General features: G+C 26.4%; 2 protein-coding genes across 2 annotated transcripts; one reads left to right on the top strand and one right to left on the bottom strand.

Moving 5' to 3' along the window:
* Nucleotides 1-652: 652 nt before the first annotated feature.
* On the bottom strand, nt 653-8116 carry LOC119680197 (maternal protein exuperantia). The gene is made up of 7 exons (XM_038092893.1): nt 7786-8116; nt 7649-7715; nt 5798-5983; nt 5539-5691; nt 3677-4562; nt 3325-3592; nt 653-1287 (listed from the first exon to the last, which is right to left on the bottom strand). Exons 3-6 carry the CDS (start codon nt 5954-5956, stop codon nt 3357-3359), a joined length of 1434 nt encoding a protein of 477 aa, XP_037948821.1. The 5' UTR covers nt 5957-5983; nt 7649-7715; nt 7786-8116; the 3' UTR covers nt 653-1287; nt 3325-3356.
* Nucleotides 8117-11096: 2980 nt separating this feature from the next.
* LOC119680487 (MIP18 family protein galla-1-like) lies at nt 11097-17302 on the top strand. Its single transcript, XM_038093314.1, has 4 exons — nt 11097-11603; nt 11678-11790; nt 11848-11998; nt 17118-17302. Exons 1-4 carry the CDS (start codon nt 11411-11413, stop codon nt 17213-17215), a joined length of 555 nt encoding a protein of 184 aa, XP_037949242.1. The 5' UTR covers nt 11097-11410; the 3' UTR covers nt 17216-17302.
* Nucleotides 17303-18674: the final 1372 nt, after the last annotated feature.

Here is an 18674-nt window from a genome sequence, read left to right as displayed (position 1 = left end):
ATTAAGGAAATATGTCTGTCTGCACATTGTGTTATATATAGGCCGCGTGCGAGTTCGAGTAAATTGAGGGAAATACTGAATTATGTCGGTATAGCAGCGAATGTTGGTATTTACCAGAATTTCGAGTAGGGTGAATTAGATAAAAATTAGGTAAATTAGGTGTTATCATTGTGAAAATTTTATAAGATGTTTAATAAATAAATTTGAAAACTTTTAACCAAAAAAAATAAAAAAATTTAATAAATAAATTTTTACATAAATGTAAATATTCGAACTCGCACACGGCCATTATATATATTGTCAACAATGATTTAATCTGCAAAGATTAATATATTTATGTACCTAAATAATATATGTTAATACTACTATTAATCTTCCCAATGTTTAAATAAAAAATAAATAAAATTTCAAGTAATTAATTTTTATTCCAAATTACGTACAATTTTTCTTTGTTAATTACACAATCACAATTCAAACAGGAATTGTTTACAATATGTTTTTTCATTCATTGAAAAATTAAATATTAATGATTTGGTTAATTTTTTTTGTCTTGTTTAATCACAATTAACAATATTTTTTTTAATATTTTTGTACGTAAGAAAATATTTTGAACATGCAATCTACAAGTTGTTTTTTTACTTTAATATGGCTTCGTATATGTATTTTAACATAACAATAAATTTAAAATTTCTCATACAACAACAAACTTAATGCAATTACAAACGTGTAACAATTGTTAGATTTTTAGCATATGGTTTAAAATTATAAAAATGTTTTAATTTAAAACTTTGCTTTAATCATCTCATCTCACAAGAACAAAAACATTTTTTTTTAAGTTTTCTACTTAACCATTTTTTGTGGTTGTATCGCAAGAATATTGTATTTTTTTCGCGTTGCCAACACATATTTTTATTTAAAACAATAGTGAACTGAATTTGACGTTTTTGTAATTATTTAAAAAACCGCACAAATAATTATTTATGGTTTATTTATTGTTAGTTGTTTTGAAGATTGCATGTTCGTTTGTTTTTTTTATTTGGTTTGCACAAAAATTTTGAACAAAATATTTGTTTTAATTGTTAATAGTTACTCTTAAATTTAATATGTTTATGAACTTGTTCCATTTCTTTTTAATTGTGTGATCCGAAAATGAATTTGTAGACGTGTTTTTTTCTATTTTATTTTGATTTGTTTATTTTGCGTTGAAACCTTCAAGATACTTGCGATGACTTTGCTTTTTGATGGTGAAAAAATTTGCAAATATATATATTTTTGATTATCTTGAAGCTATTTAAAAAAAAAATTAAATTAGATCAATTAATTATCTTGTATTATTAGGAATATTATTAATGTGTGTGTTTAGTGGTAAACCAACGAAATTTATAAATTTAAGTATTATTAAGGACTTGTAACTTTTGTAAATAACTTCAAAAAAAATTTAATTTTATTTATAAATATATATATTGCTACCTAAAGCCATATCTTTCAAATATAAATACTTCTGTACAAAAAAAACTTTATTTTTTTTGAGGAACTGTTTTACAATACACATTTATGTTAAGTTAGGCTTAATGCATAATGTCAATAAAAATTTAAATTAATATTGTTATAGTGTTATATCGACACTTAAGTGTAGATTGAATTAATCGTCACTTATAAATAAATCCAATAAACATAAATGTATATTGTTAAATTAATCCTCAACAAACAAAAATTTGTAAAAAATTAAAATTAAAAAAATATTAATAATATATTGTTTTATATTGTTTTATCTTAAAAAAATATTATATAAGACTGGATTATGTAAAAAAAAATTGTTTATTAATTGTAACAAAATTATTATATTATTATTATGATTTATAGTATTTAAAAATGAGTATTATTATTAACTGTAATGTTTCAATTATACAAGTAAATTCATTCTAATTTATATATAAAACAAAATTATTTAAAATCAAATTTAAAATTTATTTTTAAATAAATTTTGAAATTTATATGTATAAATTATGTATTTAAAATAAATGTGATAATAAGCTCGTATATCTGTGATATATAATATCATATAATAATGAGCTGTGCTGTTTTAACTAAATAAATATAAATATTAATTAATAAAAATATTACACTAAATATATTTTAAATGTTTTTTGTTTATTTAAATTCATATAAAATTATACCTTAAATTCATATATACATATATAGTAAAACTAATAACAATAATATTGATAATTATACACATTATTTATATATCATTAAAAATTATGTTTAAAATATCTACTTAAGATTTCCTTATATATTTCATGTATTCTTATGCTTTTGTTTAGATACTTATATAGAACTATTTACAAAAAAAAAATACTTAAAGGTGGTATAGTGATTTTTAAAACAATTCAAATTATTTACGAAGTTATTTATAAACTAATTGTTCAAATAAAATCATTTTAAATCCTTAATAAAATAAATAAATTTTTTAATTAAGTATTTTTTTAAAAACTTTTGTTGTGGTTATTTTAAGTATAGTATTTATAATAATGATTAAACAAAATATAAAGCAAATATATAGTTTAAAGTATAAAATAAAAATACAACACATTTATAATTCATTATATGTATAAAAATATTTACAAAAAAAAAAAATTCACCAACTTTATAAATTACGTTTTTAGTCTTTATATATATATCGTACATGTATGGTAAAAATAAATTTTATATATATGTAAATATATGTATATATATCATACATATTGTATATATATGTATATATATCGTACATATTGTATATATATGTATATATATCGTACATATTGTATATATGTGTATATATATTAAATACATTATATAGATATATAAAAAACTTATAGACATATACAACTTATATACATATATATCTTATATACATAATATCATGTACATATAATACATATATCTCATAAATATGTATTACATATATATAACACATTGTTACATTATATTAATGTGTAAATATATAAAAAAAATATGAACTTTATCTTTTAATTTAATATGCTGGATGGATATTTTTAAAGAATTAAAGATAGAAGAATTAAAGTTATAGTATACATAAAAATCAAATCTGAACATAATCCAAAATTCAAATAATATAGTTAAATAAAAATAATATTTTACATACGAGTAATTTATAAGTTAACATTGGAATGCTATTTTTGGTTTAGTGTTGCCAATTACTCGTATTAATTGGCATTTTTAAAGTGTAAAGTGTTTTGTGTACATTATTGATATAATTATTATAATAAAGCAAATAAATAAAAGTATAAAAATAAAAAAAAATTATTTAAAATTATTTACGTTTTTTCTAATGTAACGTTGAAAATAATATTTTAGGTGCTAGCCGTTATTGGCATAGCAGTGGTAACCGCAACACCAGGTGGAGCATTTTTCTTAATACTGGAACGGCGAGTACGTGTAGGACGACGACGCTGAGCCTTGATTTCGTTATTAACAAGAGACGACGGCTTGGTGGTACTATCAACCTCCGGAATATTACTATTGCTAGCTTTATCGCCACCACCACCTTGCTCAGAGATAATACTTTCCGGCTTAGATGAACGTACAGCTAAAGAATTAAAAAAAAAAAAAAGAAAATATTGTATATATTTTTGATAATATTGTTAATCAGTGGTTTGTGATTTAAACTTACTTCCACCATTGCGCTTGTTGCGACGACGATTAATGGTTAAATTCTTACTTTGTATAACTGGTTTTATAGTGGTCTTTGTTGGATCATAGAAACTATCAAACAAATCTGCCAGTTCCTTTTTATCTTCAGACTTTAATTCAGTAATTTTTTCCAGTGCTGCAACTAAACCATCTTTCTTCTTCTCAGACCAAACCTCATTTAGAGCATTTAGGGTATAACCTTGCGCGGCAAGTATAATACGGAATTTAACAGCACGAACACGATGATATAATGTGGTCTTGAAATAATGCAAGAACACTGGACGGAAAGAATTTTGACGTTCCAAATTTTCATTTTCCCTCTTCAATTCGGATAAATCAAAATCTATAGGTTGTGCGTATGGATGCAAAGCAATTAGCAAATTGTCCATTGCCTTAACCGAATCAATTGATTCATTGGTATTTTGATTACTCAATTGTAGAGCTACTTCCAATGCCAATTTAGCACGTACACTAGCATTACCATCAAATAGATCACGTTCACGACGTTCAGTCAACTTTTGAGATTTTTGGGAATCAGTTGATGAATTGATTTCCTTAGCTTGTGTTGCATCCTGTATCTTGCTAGACAATACACGTGATAGTTTACGCAATGAATAACGTTGTAGACTCTCATTCTCCTTCAATTGAGTCAAACAAAGCCCATTGGTAAACGACTTAACAGTATTTAGAAACCTATCTAGCAGATTGTATTTCTTAAGAGATTCAAGTATCATGTATGGAATGAATTTGCGCTCCTCATGGTAAACTAAAATAACACCCAAAGAATTGGAATCCTTAGTCTTAATTAATTCCAGCCAATCCAAAAAGTCCTTCAAAGCAGCAATTTCAGACTTAGACTTGATAATCTAAATAAAGGATGGGATTTAAGGAAGTAAAATAATAAGTTAAAACTAAAATTAAGAAATAAAAGAAAAATATAAATAAAAAAATATGATCTATTTTGAAAAAAAATATATTATAAATTAACAAAATTTTAGATGAGATCTAACAGTGTGATTGTTGACAACAATATCGGGATCCTGATTCGATTGCGAGAGCTATTAAAAAAAATTCTGATGTTTTATTTTATTTTGATAGTTTTTTAAAGTTCATTTGAATATGTTTTAAAGATGACTATTAAATAAAGTTTAAAATATATTTTTTATAAGACAATAGATCGGGAGCAAAACTTTTATTCATTGCTTATCTCCCAACAAACCGAACAGCCTCCTATCTATATCGTAACAATATCTTACGTAAGCAGCCAGGTCTACGAAATCCTTAAGGTTTTCATTCAAAGGATCGTTAAGCATTTCTATTAAACTCTATTCTTATAGCCAGTGTAGTCGCTATAGCTTATTCATCGGAATTTCACTACCTCCGTTGATTTAAACGTTGCTTTATATAACGTTGCATATAAAAAAAAATATTAATTGTCGGTATATGATTAACAACCTATTGAAGAATTCGGATGGATATCATTTCAGTTTTCTTTTTGGTTCTAAAAACTACTATCGGGTATATAAGGGTCTCCGATTTGTACAAAACCCTTTTTTTGTTTTCAGGTTTGATATGTAAATGTTCTAGTAAGCCACAAATAAAAATATTTATTTAGGTTTTCGTTAAGTGAACAAGAGATTGGATACATTTTACTATATCTATAATTTTTTAAGAAAAAAAATCTTACACTATTTATTTTGAGAGTTGAAATAAGATTATACCAAAAAGTAATGTCAATAATGAAAGAAAATGAAGTTAATGAATAAAAGAGGAGGAAATAATATATAAAAATTAAATGATTATTTTTTTTATATTATTATATATAGAAGCAATTTTACTTACCTTATAAGTTTGCATAGACTTCAACATGCGATAGAAACCAATGGAGATAACGCGAACCTGGTGACGTTGACGTGCAGCTGGATTAAGATTCATATATGGCATGATGTACTGCTCAAAGTGGTCTTGTGGTGTGTAAGCGGCCAATTGAACAATCTATAATATATAATTGAAAAGAATTAATCAGAATGAAAAGAATTTATAATAATGAAAAGAATTAATAAAAATTTTAAGACAGATTTTTTTTTTTTGGATAATTTACCTCATCAATTAAACGACGTCCAGTAGTATCGATGTCAATGCCAACCAAAGTATATTTGCCAGATGGCAATATCTTAGTAGAACTAATAAGAATATCATCAGAACCAGCTGATGGTGCTACTTGAGTAGCTGGACTATCACCAATATTTGCATGAACCATTTTGATTTTTTTTTATTGAAAATCAAACTGTGAAGAAGAATTTAATATAAATACTAATTAATTAGTTTTATATATTCAATATATGTATAAAAAAAAATTACGGATAAATTACACGAATAATTTTACACTTCGGTTATGCGTATACACTGGCAATACTTCGACAAGTTTTTTTGCACATTCGAACGTGGAAATCTAGCTAAAGTTTATATAGTATAGACGCTAAGATAAATACATTTGCTTTATTATAAAATAACTATGGCTTGATGTGGTCTTAAAAAATATAAAATAAAAGGGGATCTATATAAAAGTAAGCGACACAGGCATAAAATATTGTATATTATATTTTTCAATATAAGCGCATATACGTGTTTTATTAACATATATTTTAAAATAAACTATTAACAGTTAGTATTAATAAAAAAAAATTCATTTACATTAACAATTATTAACAACTTATAAATGAAATAGCAGTTTGTGTAGTAAAAAATTTTCTCTACAAAGTTGACAGTTAACGGTTCACCTCAAAATTACAGTAAAGAACAAAATGGCTGCCAAATACGAGAGCCCGCAAAATTGAAAAGATTTTTTTTAAGAAATAATAAAACCTCTAAAATTTTTAACAATTTCAACTAATTTATTATTAATTTTTTTATATAATTTCAATTAAGGAAACAAAAGCTTATGTTTCGATGGAAACTTTAAATTTATTTGTAAAGTTTGGTGAAGTCCCCGTTTCCACGAATTGCAAAAAAATATATTTTTATTTGATACATGAATTAAAAATAAGATTTTACTTACATTTATTAATATTTTTGTTAAATTAAATCAATTTCACTTTAAAAATGTTAAAATTTTCAATTCCGTAAGAAAAAACTGAGGCTATGAACTATTATTTTTCGAGCACAAACCGCGAACTCAAAGAGCAAACCACACTCGACAAGCTACTGAAAGCAACTGATTTATAATAGAATCGTAATGAATGTAGTAAATTTTTTTTTTGACGAAGTAAAACGAATAAATACGAATGCAACTATTAAGAATGTTCTAGATTTTTTTTTGACAATTAAAAAGTGTAGAAACAAGGATATGTATTAATACATATGTTTCTGTCTCTTTTTATCAAATAAAAAATTAAATACTAATTTATGAAGAATTTTATTAATTATTAGATATTAGTTGTTAATTTGTTGTTGCATATTACTATCTTTAAATGAAAGCTTAAGTTTTATTTATTTTTTTTTATATAGAAATAATGATGTTTATGGTACTCTTACTTCTATTGGATGGTAATAGAATGTTAACATAAAATACAATTCCAATAAGAAAAAAATGGCAGCTGTCATGTTTGAAAAAAAAAAATTAAAAATTAAACTGAAAAAAAAATTTTAAAATTTAATTTTTTTTATGAATCAATTTTAAGATAAAATTAAAAGTATAAAAGGACAAAACGCGTAATATTGCGTAAAATATATTTGGAGATATTTATTCGCTGCCTCAACTAAGTCTCCAAAGGACAATTAAATAGTTTACACCAATAAAATATATAGCTTTTTTTTTTTTTATTAATTTTTAATATTTAAGAAATTTTATTTATTACAATAAGTAATAAGTAAATAGCATTCAAATTCTCTATAAATCGCGGACAATACCAGAAATATATGTTTAACATATTAAGAGTTCAATTTTACTTACCTTTAAATTGTTGCTTTCTGCTTTCTTATATTAGAAATTGAAAATTGTATGTTTTTCAAACAATTATCTGAAAGAAAAAAGAAAAAATATGAATTTAAATAAAAATCAAAAAATTTGCAATTATTTTCCCAACTTACCGACTGAACAAAATAGTTCGAGTACCGTCGTAACGTTATGAAAAGACAAACTTACTTAATGTATCTTTCCCTGAACTAAAAAACTTCTAAATGTACGCCTGCTGCACACAACGGTACGTACGGCACTTTTCTTAGTTGTTGTTTTTCTTTTATTTTTTCTATTTTGTTTTAGAGAAAAACGTTTCGGCTAAATTGTTGTCGAATTCGTTTGTTTACGTTAATAAATTTCCGTTGTTTTGCGAGCTAAGCTCTTTTCAAGTTGCAAGCAAACGTGTTTAGAGAAACGAAACCGTTCGAACAAGACAAAAAAATAAACTGAATTTTAATAATTTTTATTTGAGCAGGTCGATTTTTCAACAATTTTCAAAACCTACTTTGTTTCCTTAAAATTTACACATACATTAATTTTTTAATTTTGACATTACAGTAAATTAACTAATATATTAATAAAATTATTAATATACGTATAATATATATATATATAAATATATTATATATATACATGTACATATATATATACATAAACTTTTAAAAATATAATTAGTTGAAAATCCCTTTACAATGATAAATAAAAAAACTTTTCAAAGAATTTACAAATTATTGGGAATTATTTCATCTTATTCTTGGAATCTTATTTTAAATTAATAATTTTAGGTTATTTAAAATTTTTTGTTTTTGTTATTCCAATTAATTCCTAAATCATTATAATAGTTTTTAGTTTAATAATTACCTTTGCTTAAGAAAATTAAATTTAATTTAAATGTTATAATTTCAAATTAAATCAAAACTGATAAAATTCGGCAAACGTTGACTTTGTCACTTCACTTCTTTCACCAAATACGCTTGATTTGCTATTGAACTGAACTAACTGATAAGCGGTCGTTTATTTGACAATTAAAAACAAATGATTTATAATTAGTAATTCTACACTAATATTTCTACACAAAGCAACCATCCAATACAAAGCGTATACGCAAATTTTTATGATAAATAAAAATGTTGAACTTAAGGCCGTGCGCGAGTTTGAGTAAATTGATTGATGAAGTAAACTATGTCGGTATGAAAGCGATAGGGTAAATTCGATAGAAATTAGGTAAATTAGGTGTTACCATTGTGAAAATTTTATAAGACGTTTAATAAATAAATAAATGTTAATAATTTTGTGACCAAATAAGTCACAAATAATAAGTGCTTATTTTTTTATAGGCTAATTGGTCACAAATAAACACTTAATAAATAAATAAATATATTTGAAAACTTTTAACCAAAAATAATAAATAAGTGCAATAAATATATATTTACACAAGTGCAGTGCAAAAAATCCCATGGCCTAAGATGTATTTGGACATAGCTTGATAACTTCATATTCGGTAGTCATAAAAGAAGGATATTTAGATATATTATTTTTAATAGTTAATTTATATGAAACTCTATAAAGAAATATAATAATATTGCATAAAACTGTTACTTACAATATTAACGAATAACCTAGGCATTAAAAGTGCAATTACAATTTATGTCTTAAACGAATCTGTTAGCTATATGTTATGTAGCGATCAAAGCTTTCTCAGTCACTACATTAGTTGTTGTTTTTAATGTATTAAAGTTTTTAATTTAAATCTAATATTAAAGTCTATTTCGCACAAAAAGTTAACATTGAACTTCAAGTAAAAAAATTGTATATTATGTCAAAAATCAAATCAAGAATAGCTGATAATAGGTCTGTTCCATGAGCTACTTGTAGTAACTTTGAGTAACACTGTGTATACACAAGTGGGTTCCACCAGCAAATTTTCTAGTAAATAAAAGCATCTGAGAGAGCGTAACTTCCCTGTCGAAATTTGAAAATGCTACACAGACTTTACTCATAAATTTTATTTCAAGTAAAATTTTTGTGATGTGTGAATCAGCTATTTTGGTTTGAATTTAAATTTTTGTATTGTGTATTTGTGCGGCAATGGTGCTCTCATCAGAAATTTACACAAAGGATCGTAATTTGGCACTTTATTTGTGTTACGCACTCAGTTTGTACTTTACTTGTGTTTTACTTGAGTTTTATTACCAGTAGCTCGTGGAACAGACCTAATAATATAAACCTATAAAATAGTTTATGTTTAACACATAAAAATTATTATAAAATCTATTTGTTCGTGTGAATATAATTAATATATAAATGTCTAATAATTTTTTCACTATTCAGAAATTAATAGTATTTTGCTATAACAAAGATTTTTATCTACGATAAAGTAGCAATTTGTGCTCATGAAAATTATCTTTACTCTGATTATACTTATCCAGCTTAATTGATGATCAACGTACTTAATAAGATTAGGTACAAGCCTGCACAATTTCTGGCTCATTATCTAAAGGACATTGTCTACATTTCTCGCTCTACATTCGTGGTTACAATAACCCTTTGCATAGAATTTACTTTTAACCACTAATTACTATCTAGCAAGTATTACTATCTACTATCCATCATCATTTCTTTCGTTAATTTATCTACAAATTTTGCCTAAAAATAATGGTTGTCGAAATACTATCCCATGTGTATGCTAATTACTTAAATTACTTAAATATCTTGTAATACTTTATTAATTGTAATAACTTATACCGGATTCACACGATATTTTGGATTGTAATTTAGTTGTTATTTCAAACTCTTCATGATTTCAATAGCAAAACAACTTCAAATCAGAAATATTTGAATGAGAATTTTGACAACTGAAAATATGATTGGTAATTTTTACAAAATCATGTCAATTTTAATTTGTACAGTTCACCATAGTATAATACTGTGCAGTACAAATTTATGCTATTGTGAATAGTTTTGATAAATGCATGAAATTTCCATACAAAATAAAACAAAACTGTTATATATCATATGAATATGTATATCAAAGTGCAAAGTGTTTGTTATATTTAAAATTATTTAAAAAGTGTGGACATATGATAAATCCAACAATCTAATTACAATGAAGATTGTGGGAATCAATATTTTTGCTTTTTGATTTCAGATGTAAGTTTAAAATTTTTGACAGCTAAAATTACAATCATAACTCTCGTGTGAACCGAATATTAAACAGTAAATTAAAGTTTACTTTATTTCTATTGTAATTGGAATTATACTTATTCAGCTTTTAAATATATGTATAAATTTATCTATATATACAAATATATATATAACTTTGAGTTTATATGTTAACTGACCTATGCTCAACGGCTTTTAAATGCAGTCGTATGTATGGGCTGCTTATTTATTGTCGTTTCTGACAGCTCACAAGTTTCTTTTTGGAATTATTGTTTTGCAAGGCAAATGTCACTTTACGTGCGACAAGTTCTTCCCACTACAAAGCAACCAAACAGCTCAACAGCTGGTATTCTACGTCATAAAAAAATCAAACTTTTGAACTTTAAAGAAATCTTGGCATATATTCCGAGTGAAACTGAAATCATATTAAAATACAATACTCGAATGTTATTTAGTAGAATATTGTATGTATATAAATAAATATAACACCAGATACCTCAAAAGAAATCAGAGCAAGCTGTTACATATTGACATTGATAAAAAAAAATCATTTGTGTGATAAGAGAGTGTTTAATTGATAAAAGCAATTACAAAATGCTTTCTTATATTAAACGTAAATTATCAGAGTCAGATAGTAGCACCGCAAACAATACAGTGTTCGGCGGAGCTCTAACGCGTAAAATACAACAAATGGCGTTATCGAATGAGGCAATACCGGTTGGTGAGGATGCGCTCCTACAGGATTTAGGCTACCAAAATGCTGATGATTTAAAGGAAACAATTTATGGTTAAAATTTTTATTTATAATTAATTTATGTTACATAAATGTTTTTATTGAAATTATTTTCTTATAATTTTCAGATATTCTGCGCAGTATACGTGACCCAGAAAAACCAAATACATTGGAGGATTTAAATGTCATATATGAGGATGGAATTTTTATTCTTCCACCAACAAAGGCAAATGTGTCCGTCGTAAGAATATAGTAAATTATTATTTAATAGATTTATTCTGATTGCGTTTTTGTTAAGGTGCGAATTGAATTTAATCCAACTGTGCCACATTGTTCGTTAGCAACTTTAATTGGTTTGTGTATACGTATTAAACTGGAACGCAGTCTGCCACATAATATTAAAATAGATATATATATCAAAAAAGGCGCACATACAACAGAAAACGAAAGTGAGTAAAAAGTTGTATTTAAAAATTTTTATAAATAAGTGGAGTCGTAGTTTTGGTTCATCAATTAGACAAACTTTTTTGTATAAAAAATATGTTTGTCATCATCTTCAAAGGTAACTGCAAAGTTATTTATACTGTTAAGATGATTTTTAAAAAATGAAGTCTGGATTTTATAAATATTTTGGTTGATATATACAGCCTCGGTTTACTTTTATTACCGTGAACTAATTGATCAAATAAATTATAATATTTCTTCCAGTACTTCTATTAAAAATAATATTCTAAAAGTGCTAAAAGTTCGTGCAAATGAATATGTACACAATATAGGAATTATATAGTTTTATTAAATTAGGAAAACAATGACATCTGTCTTTTTGTATCGTTTTGTTTTATTTAAATTATTATTAATAACCATATATACGTTTAAAATATTTTTCTACTCTAAAAAATACAATGTTTAAAAGTTATTAATAAAGTAATTTTAAATTCCTACCTATTTAAATATTTATTAATTTTATTACTACTTATTTAAAAAACTCTTCTCTAGTTTTCTCAACTATGATTTAAACATGGAACATTGTCGTGGTGTTAAATCCACAAATTGTTTTTTGAAAGCTCAGGCTTTTTCGCATTTGCGTTAAACTTGTAAGTTAGTAGTTCTTATTGACTGTATGATCAGTTTTTGAAATATCTTAATGAATTATTTGATTTTAAACAAATAAAACAGTTTGTATATGACTAATTTGGTGTTGGCTTTTCGTCTCAACTTTCATTCATATCCTCTGGTTTCATCAGCAGTTGTAACGACTTCAAGTACATGCCGCCATTTCAACTCAAAACAATCTTGTTATCTTAGAGGGATTGAGACAAATACCAAATAATACAGTCAATATATTCATCAGTTTGCTATGTTGCTCTTATTAAGTATAGTTATTTGTCTTAACTTTCATTTATATATTATTGTTTCGTCATCGATTGAGTGTTCTTAACACATTTCACTCTTTATAATACGCAGTGTCGTCATCTTAACACAAAGCAATCTTTTTCTCTATCTTCTCTCCCTTGGAGGAATGAAGACACATATTAATTAAGCTCTGAAAATAAATACAGTTATTATATTGATCAGCTGGCTATATGGCTTTCTTTTAGTTAATTTTGCTATAAATAGTTTCTATTTTGCTATATTTCAAATATTTTGTTAATAGTGTTATATACGGCTTTATTTCGTAAAAAATGCTGCTCTGTATGGTCCTGTCTAGAGCTTTTTAAACTTAGTTTTGTATTATCTTCAGTCTTTCATTTAAATTATATAAAAAATAGTTAATACTATTTTTTACTAAAGCTATTAAAAGAACAAACCTGGTCTTTTTAATACTCTTAATAAATGTTTGAAAATGTTAATGAGAAAGCATTTGTTCTTTAAACCTCCTAATATTTTATTCTAGATATTTTTAACTTTTTTTCACGTAACATAAGTGCCATATATTATATTTTCATCTATATTATATATTATATTATAAATTAAGTTACATAAATACAAGTAGGTTTATTATAAACATCAAGTAAGTATTCTTGAGTGCACATTTTTACTGTTTCGGACATCCATCCATATTCTAACCCATGAATTTGTCTTGTTAATCCTTTCATGTTATCTGCTTTTACATCTCATCGAGTTACAACAACAACAACATTATTTTGGTATTTATTCCCATGCACGACTTAAACCTCTCGGTCTAAACTCTCGCACAACCTTAAAGGGCCAGGCATTAAATGTACTTAAAATATGGTCAGCCCAAGCTTACTTTCTTTTTTTGTTATATTTTTAAATTAGTAATTTCGGGTTTTTTGATTACTTTATTTCTGATGCAATCTAGTCAAACGTTCACTTTTTGCAAGTCTTTAGATCGAAGAGTATGAAATTCTGTAGTATGAAGAATTTATTTTGTTTTTGATTTTGAAACTCACACTTCAATATCATTGAACAAAATAGACCTTATCACTTCTTTGTAAATATGCATTTTATCTTCCGCATTCCATAGTAATTTAATTATTAATTTTTATAATTTAATCTTTTCAAAAACGTTCACTTAAAGCAAGTAAATAACTTAATATCGGTATAGGTCCAAATATAACGTATTGTGTAATAATTTACCAATGCAACTTATTTTTAATTTATGATATATTTTATTTATTCAATCAATGAAACTCTTTTATAAAAATGAATCAATTCCCAAATTTTATTCAAATAATAACTTTAAAATATTGTAGATTGTATTCTTTCGCCGTTTGAAATATTAAAATTAATATATTACAATTAATAGTTTAATCACAGATTAGCGGTGTTATGGAACAGTAAAAATATTTACTTACTTACTTCTACTATTAGATCAATATTATAGACGGATTAATAGACAATCCGTCTTGTCTTGTTACGAGGAAGACAAGACAAGACAAGACTTGTACGTCGAGGACGAGATAATAGGTTTAACCATTACAATAGCAACCTAATAGTGTAAATTACTTTTTCAAAAAAATGTATTTTCATAAAGAAGATTTATTGAAGCATCATTATTTATAAAATTAAATAACTCCTTTAACTCTTGTAGCTGTCTGACCCCTAGATATGTTGAATACCTTTTCTTATCCGGTTAAAAAAAAATTGTGGAATGGTTCTGATACTTCAACCCTATGCTCCATATAACTATTTTATTTTTCACTATATGTTTCCTTTTATGAGTTATCAGTACAGTTTTATTTGTACTTTCTCCTATTTCCAATCTCCAATTATTTTTCTAGTACTGTCTTTTCGATAATCATAATTTATTTTTGTTTTTTAAGTTCTGACTTTAAGTTCTTCTTTCTAAGTCCCACTTTACTTAATGGCACTTTGGGTTGCGACGATCTTTTTAAATCTCATTACCTTTAGTGCTTTGTTATATTTATCGCTTCATATATATCTTTCGCTTCGGGCATTTCCTTTTCTACTGTTAATTTTCAAATCATAAACTACCTTTTGAATTTACTGGCCAAGATCAGACTGATCACAGCACAGATAACTTAGATCTTGGGTAGTTAGAACTAGAAAAATTTGTAGAATTTTTTGAAAGTATTTCTTTTTGTATTCTTGGATTTTTTTTCTATCTGTTAGTGTGACTAATACTTTACATTGACTGTATGATTAATCGAAAAAATCCGTAATGAACGATTCCGTTCCAGTCATTAGTCAAGAATGCGGTTAGAACAGAGTTTTTTAATCTATTCTATGTTGTTGTAATGATGGCATATCTTTATGTACATGACAGATAATATGAAAGGAATTAGAAATTCGAATACATGCGTTAGGATATTTCATACGAAATATGAAAAAGTACTTGGTTGGGATTGGGATTATTTGGGAACAAAAGTGGTTGAGATGGATGATGGATGGATGGATGAGATTTTAATTGAAACCAACCTGTGCTAAGGTAAAGACACCTAGCCACTTCAATAGGATAGAGCTTAAGCTACCTCTTTTATGATACTCCACATTTATGGATCTAAAAAGTATATGTGTCCATTCGTCAGTTTCAATATGTTACAAATCTTTCTGAAAGAGTTTTTATCACTTTATAAACAAGTCCCGCTTGGGAAATATACTTACCTTATTGGCAGTGTAACTAATACATGAAAGAACTCTATTAACAATATACAGCGCGACATGATTCTATTGATCATTATTAGTAAAAGTTACTAATGAACTATATATTTATATAATATTCAGCTTTAAAATAGATAATGTTTTAGGTTTTTCTCGTAAATTTCAATTTCGACTTTTAATTTTACCAGTTTTGAATAAAATAAATAAATTGTACTTAGAATTGAAAACGCAGAATCTTATGAAAATGTTAAATTTAAGTTCAAAAAAAGTATGTCATATGCTAAAAATATGGAACAGATTTTTTCAGGAACCCCTCCTAAATAGTGCTATCGTTTTTTAGCCCTAAAGTTGGCCATCAAAATCAAAACTCAAACCTGGTTTCTTGCGTTAGGTTTTTACTTTCCTTAAATAATTTATATATAAGCCTAATGTATTCTGATATTAGGGAAGCTATTTAAGCACACTTAAGTTGGGATTCCGAGTTTAATGCTATAGCCAGGAAGAGGGTTACATATAGTGTCTCAACGAACAATGTTTGCAATATAAAAGATTAATTTACAAAATCTGACCAAAATAATACTATTGAAATAAAATAATATAAGAAGTATCTACGATTTTATTAGTTACTACAGAAAAAATCTGAACTTGAAAATATGCTATGAAAAATTGTCTGCACATATATATGTCCATACCTTATTTAATACAAATGATTGAAGGGGGTATGGTTTGAGGTGACCCACTGGGGTCTTAAAGCAGATAACTTGAAACGTTTTACAAGACAAACACATGGGTTGGGATGTGAATGAAACACATAACATAACAAACACATAACTGTTTGTAAAGTAAAATAGCTTTGGGAGGTGGTGAACGGTACTTGGTCGTCGTGGTTGAGGAGCGGTTCCGGGGTTTAGACCCGCCCGTTCATGAAACCAAGTGATTTCTTCACGAACAAGCATTTTCCAATAATACGATCTTATGGATATCTACTGAGAACGGTGGAAGAGTGTCAATTTTTTGATTTAATATGTTTGATGATATTTTAATGAGTAATATTTGATCTATAAGTATTCGCCAATATAATACTTCTATTAAATTCTTTCTATGCAATTTTTTGCATAAAGTCAAGTATAGACTTGTGATGAATACTGTTGTTGTGCTAACCCGCTGGGACCTAAAAGCGATACCCTAAAGGTTTTATAAGACGAATACATGGGTTAAGATGTGGTTGAGTGATGGTATGGGAAAGGGAATTAAGTTAGAAGGGGTGGATTGAGAATGGTAGGGATTTTTTGTAATGAATACATTTTTTTTGCTTAGAAAAATTTCGGTAAAGCCGAATGATGCGCGATGGTATGAGAAAGGGTATTAAGTTGGAAGGGGTGGATTGGTAGTGGAAGGGATTTCTTGTGATTATTATGAATATTATGATTATTTAATACAAATCAGTATAAATATTAACAAATTTCATGTTTTACCTTTCAGTAAATAAACAAGTTAACGACAAGGAAAGGATAGCAGCTGCGATGGAAAACCCAAATTTACGGGAATTAGTTGAAAATTGTATAAAAGACGAGGATTAGTTTTGGATAAGCTATAAATAATTTTAAGTTCTAGTTATTAAAATATTTAAATTATAAGTGAATATAAGAATTTTGTGTTAAAATGATCTGGTGATCCGTTATGATAATCTGTTTTGTGTGGTGCTACTAAAAGTAAATTTATTGTATGTCATTTAATTGTGAAAATCTTGATTATATTTTTTATAAATCCACTTCAAATTAAATAAACAAGAAAATCTAAAAATGATTCAATTAAAATTTTTTTCTATATTAAATGTATTAGCTGTTCACTTTTATAACTTGATATTTTCCTGTTGAACTCTTAAGTGTATTATCAAAGTAGTGTTCTTTAAGATAAGTGTCTAAAAGTGGAAGCTATTAGTAATTTATCAATAATAAAGTTAATGATTTACAGGCACACCGTGTGCACCCACATAGCCATAACACAATATGGCCGAACTTCGGCCATGATTGTAAAAATTCCGAACGTTGCGATAATGACACCACAACGTCATCAGTTTCACGTTTTCAAAGTAATTGATTTGCTTGGTCTTATCAACTAAAAAAAAATGTAAATATTGTATTATGTATGAATCTTCTACTTAATGTTAATTTTAATCAGTTCACTTATCGGTGAAGTTTGTACAGTGAAGCAAAGCAAGAAATATGTTAACACTTTGTTGTCGAAGTAAATGTGCAGTGCATTTATTTTGTTGCTGACATTTGCATGTGTTTCTCACTTTAACGGAATAATGCAATCAGCAAATGCAATTTCCGTTTCCGCTGCTGGCGTTATTTTAATAAAATTTCACAAAAGAAAATATGCACATTCACCCCTACAGCGACATTGCAATTTTGTGGCAAGTAGCGTTTTGTTGCAATTTAAATTTACACGCCATTAAAAAGAGGTTAATGTTTCCCATCAAAACTTTTTTGTTTTTTATTTTTTGGTTCTTTATTCCTTTATACCTTTTATTATTATTTGGTGAACTGCTCATGCTTGCCCGGTAATTTTTTACAAAATTTTTAGTGCAGAAAAATTGTATTAACATAATTTTTCAAGCAGCTGTTTAAGTTCCTGCAAGAAAGTTAAATCTGATGTAAATAAAACATTTAGGAGAACTGAGAGAGGTAAGAGTAAATAGTCCAAAATATTGTAGTTTATTTTGTAAGTTCTTGCCAGTGACGTGAGTTACAAATTGTTTTCATTAGTACATTTATGTAACATGACAAGCAGAACTCTGGATATGTTTAGAAGTCTTCATAAGTGGCCTGAGAGGTGTTGGAAAGGATAAAACGGCAACTAGAAAAGAAGTGAGATCCACAAGTATAGTTGGAGTTAAGAAGTAGTCTTCCCATCCCAACAGGACGAAGTCAATAGACAATTGGACTCGAAGTTTTGGAAGTGTGCTAGTCGAACAGATGAATGTAGTAAAGTTACAATTTGGGTCACATATTGAGAATATATATATGGGCTTAA

The sequence above is a fragment of the Teleopsis dalmanni genome, chromosome 2 (genome assembly GCF_002237135.1).
Source record: "Teleopsis dalmanni isolate 2A chromosome 2, ASM223713v2, whole genome shotgun sequence".
In the NCBI taxonomy this organism is placed as follows: domain Eukaryota; kingdom Metazoa; phylum Arthropoda; class Insecta; order Diptera; family Diopsidae; genus Teleopsis; species Teleopsis dalmanni.
The sequence above is the reverse complement of the archived record's forward strand: the minus strand, read 5'-3'. Positions and strand labels throughout refer to the sequence as shown.

Coding starts and splice junctions, on each gene's coding strand:
- LOC119680487 (XM_038093314.1), top strand. CDS start 11,411: ATGCTTTCTTATATTAAACGTAAATTATCAGAGTCAGATAGTAGCACC. Junction 11,604..11,677: donor TTTAAAGGAAACAATTTATG/GTTAAAATTTTT, acceptor TATAATTTTCAG/ATATTCTGCGCAGTATACGT. Junction 11,791..11,847: donor CAAAGGCAAATGTGTCCGTC/GTAAGAATATAG, acceptor GTTTTTGTTAAG/GTGCGAATTGAATTTAATCC.
- LOC119680197 (XM_038092893.1), bottom strand. CDS start 5,956: ATGGTTCATGCAAATATTGGTGATAGTCCAGCTACTCAAGTAGCACCA. Junction 5,692..5,797: donor GACGTCGTTTAATTGATGAG/GTAAATTATCCA, acceptor TATATATTATAG/ATTGTTCAATTGGCCGCTTA. Junction 4,563..5,538: donor AGTCTATGCAAACTTATAAG/GTAAGTAAAATT, acceptor TCCTTTATTTAG/ATTATCAAGTCTAAGTCTGA.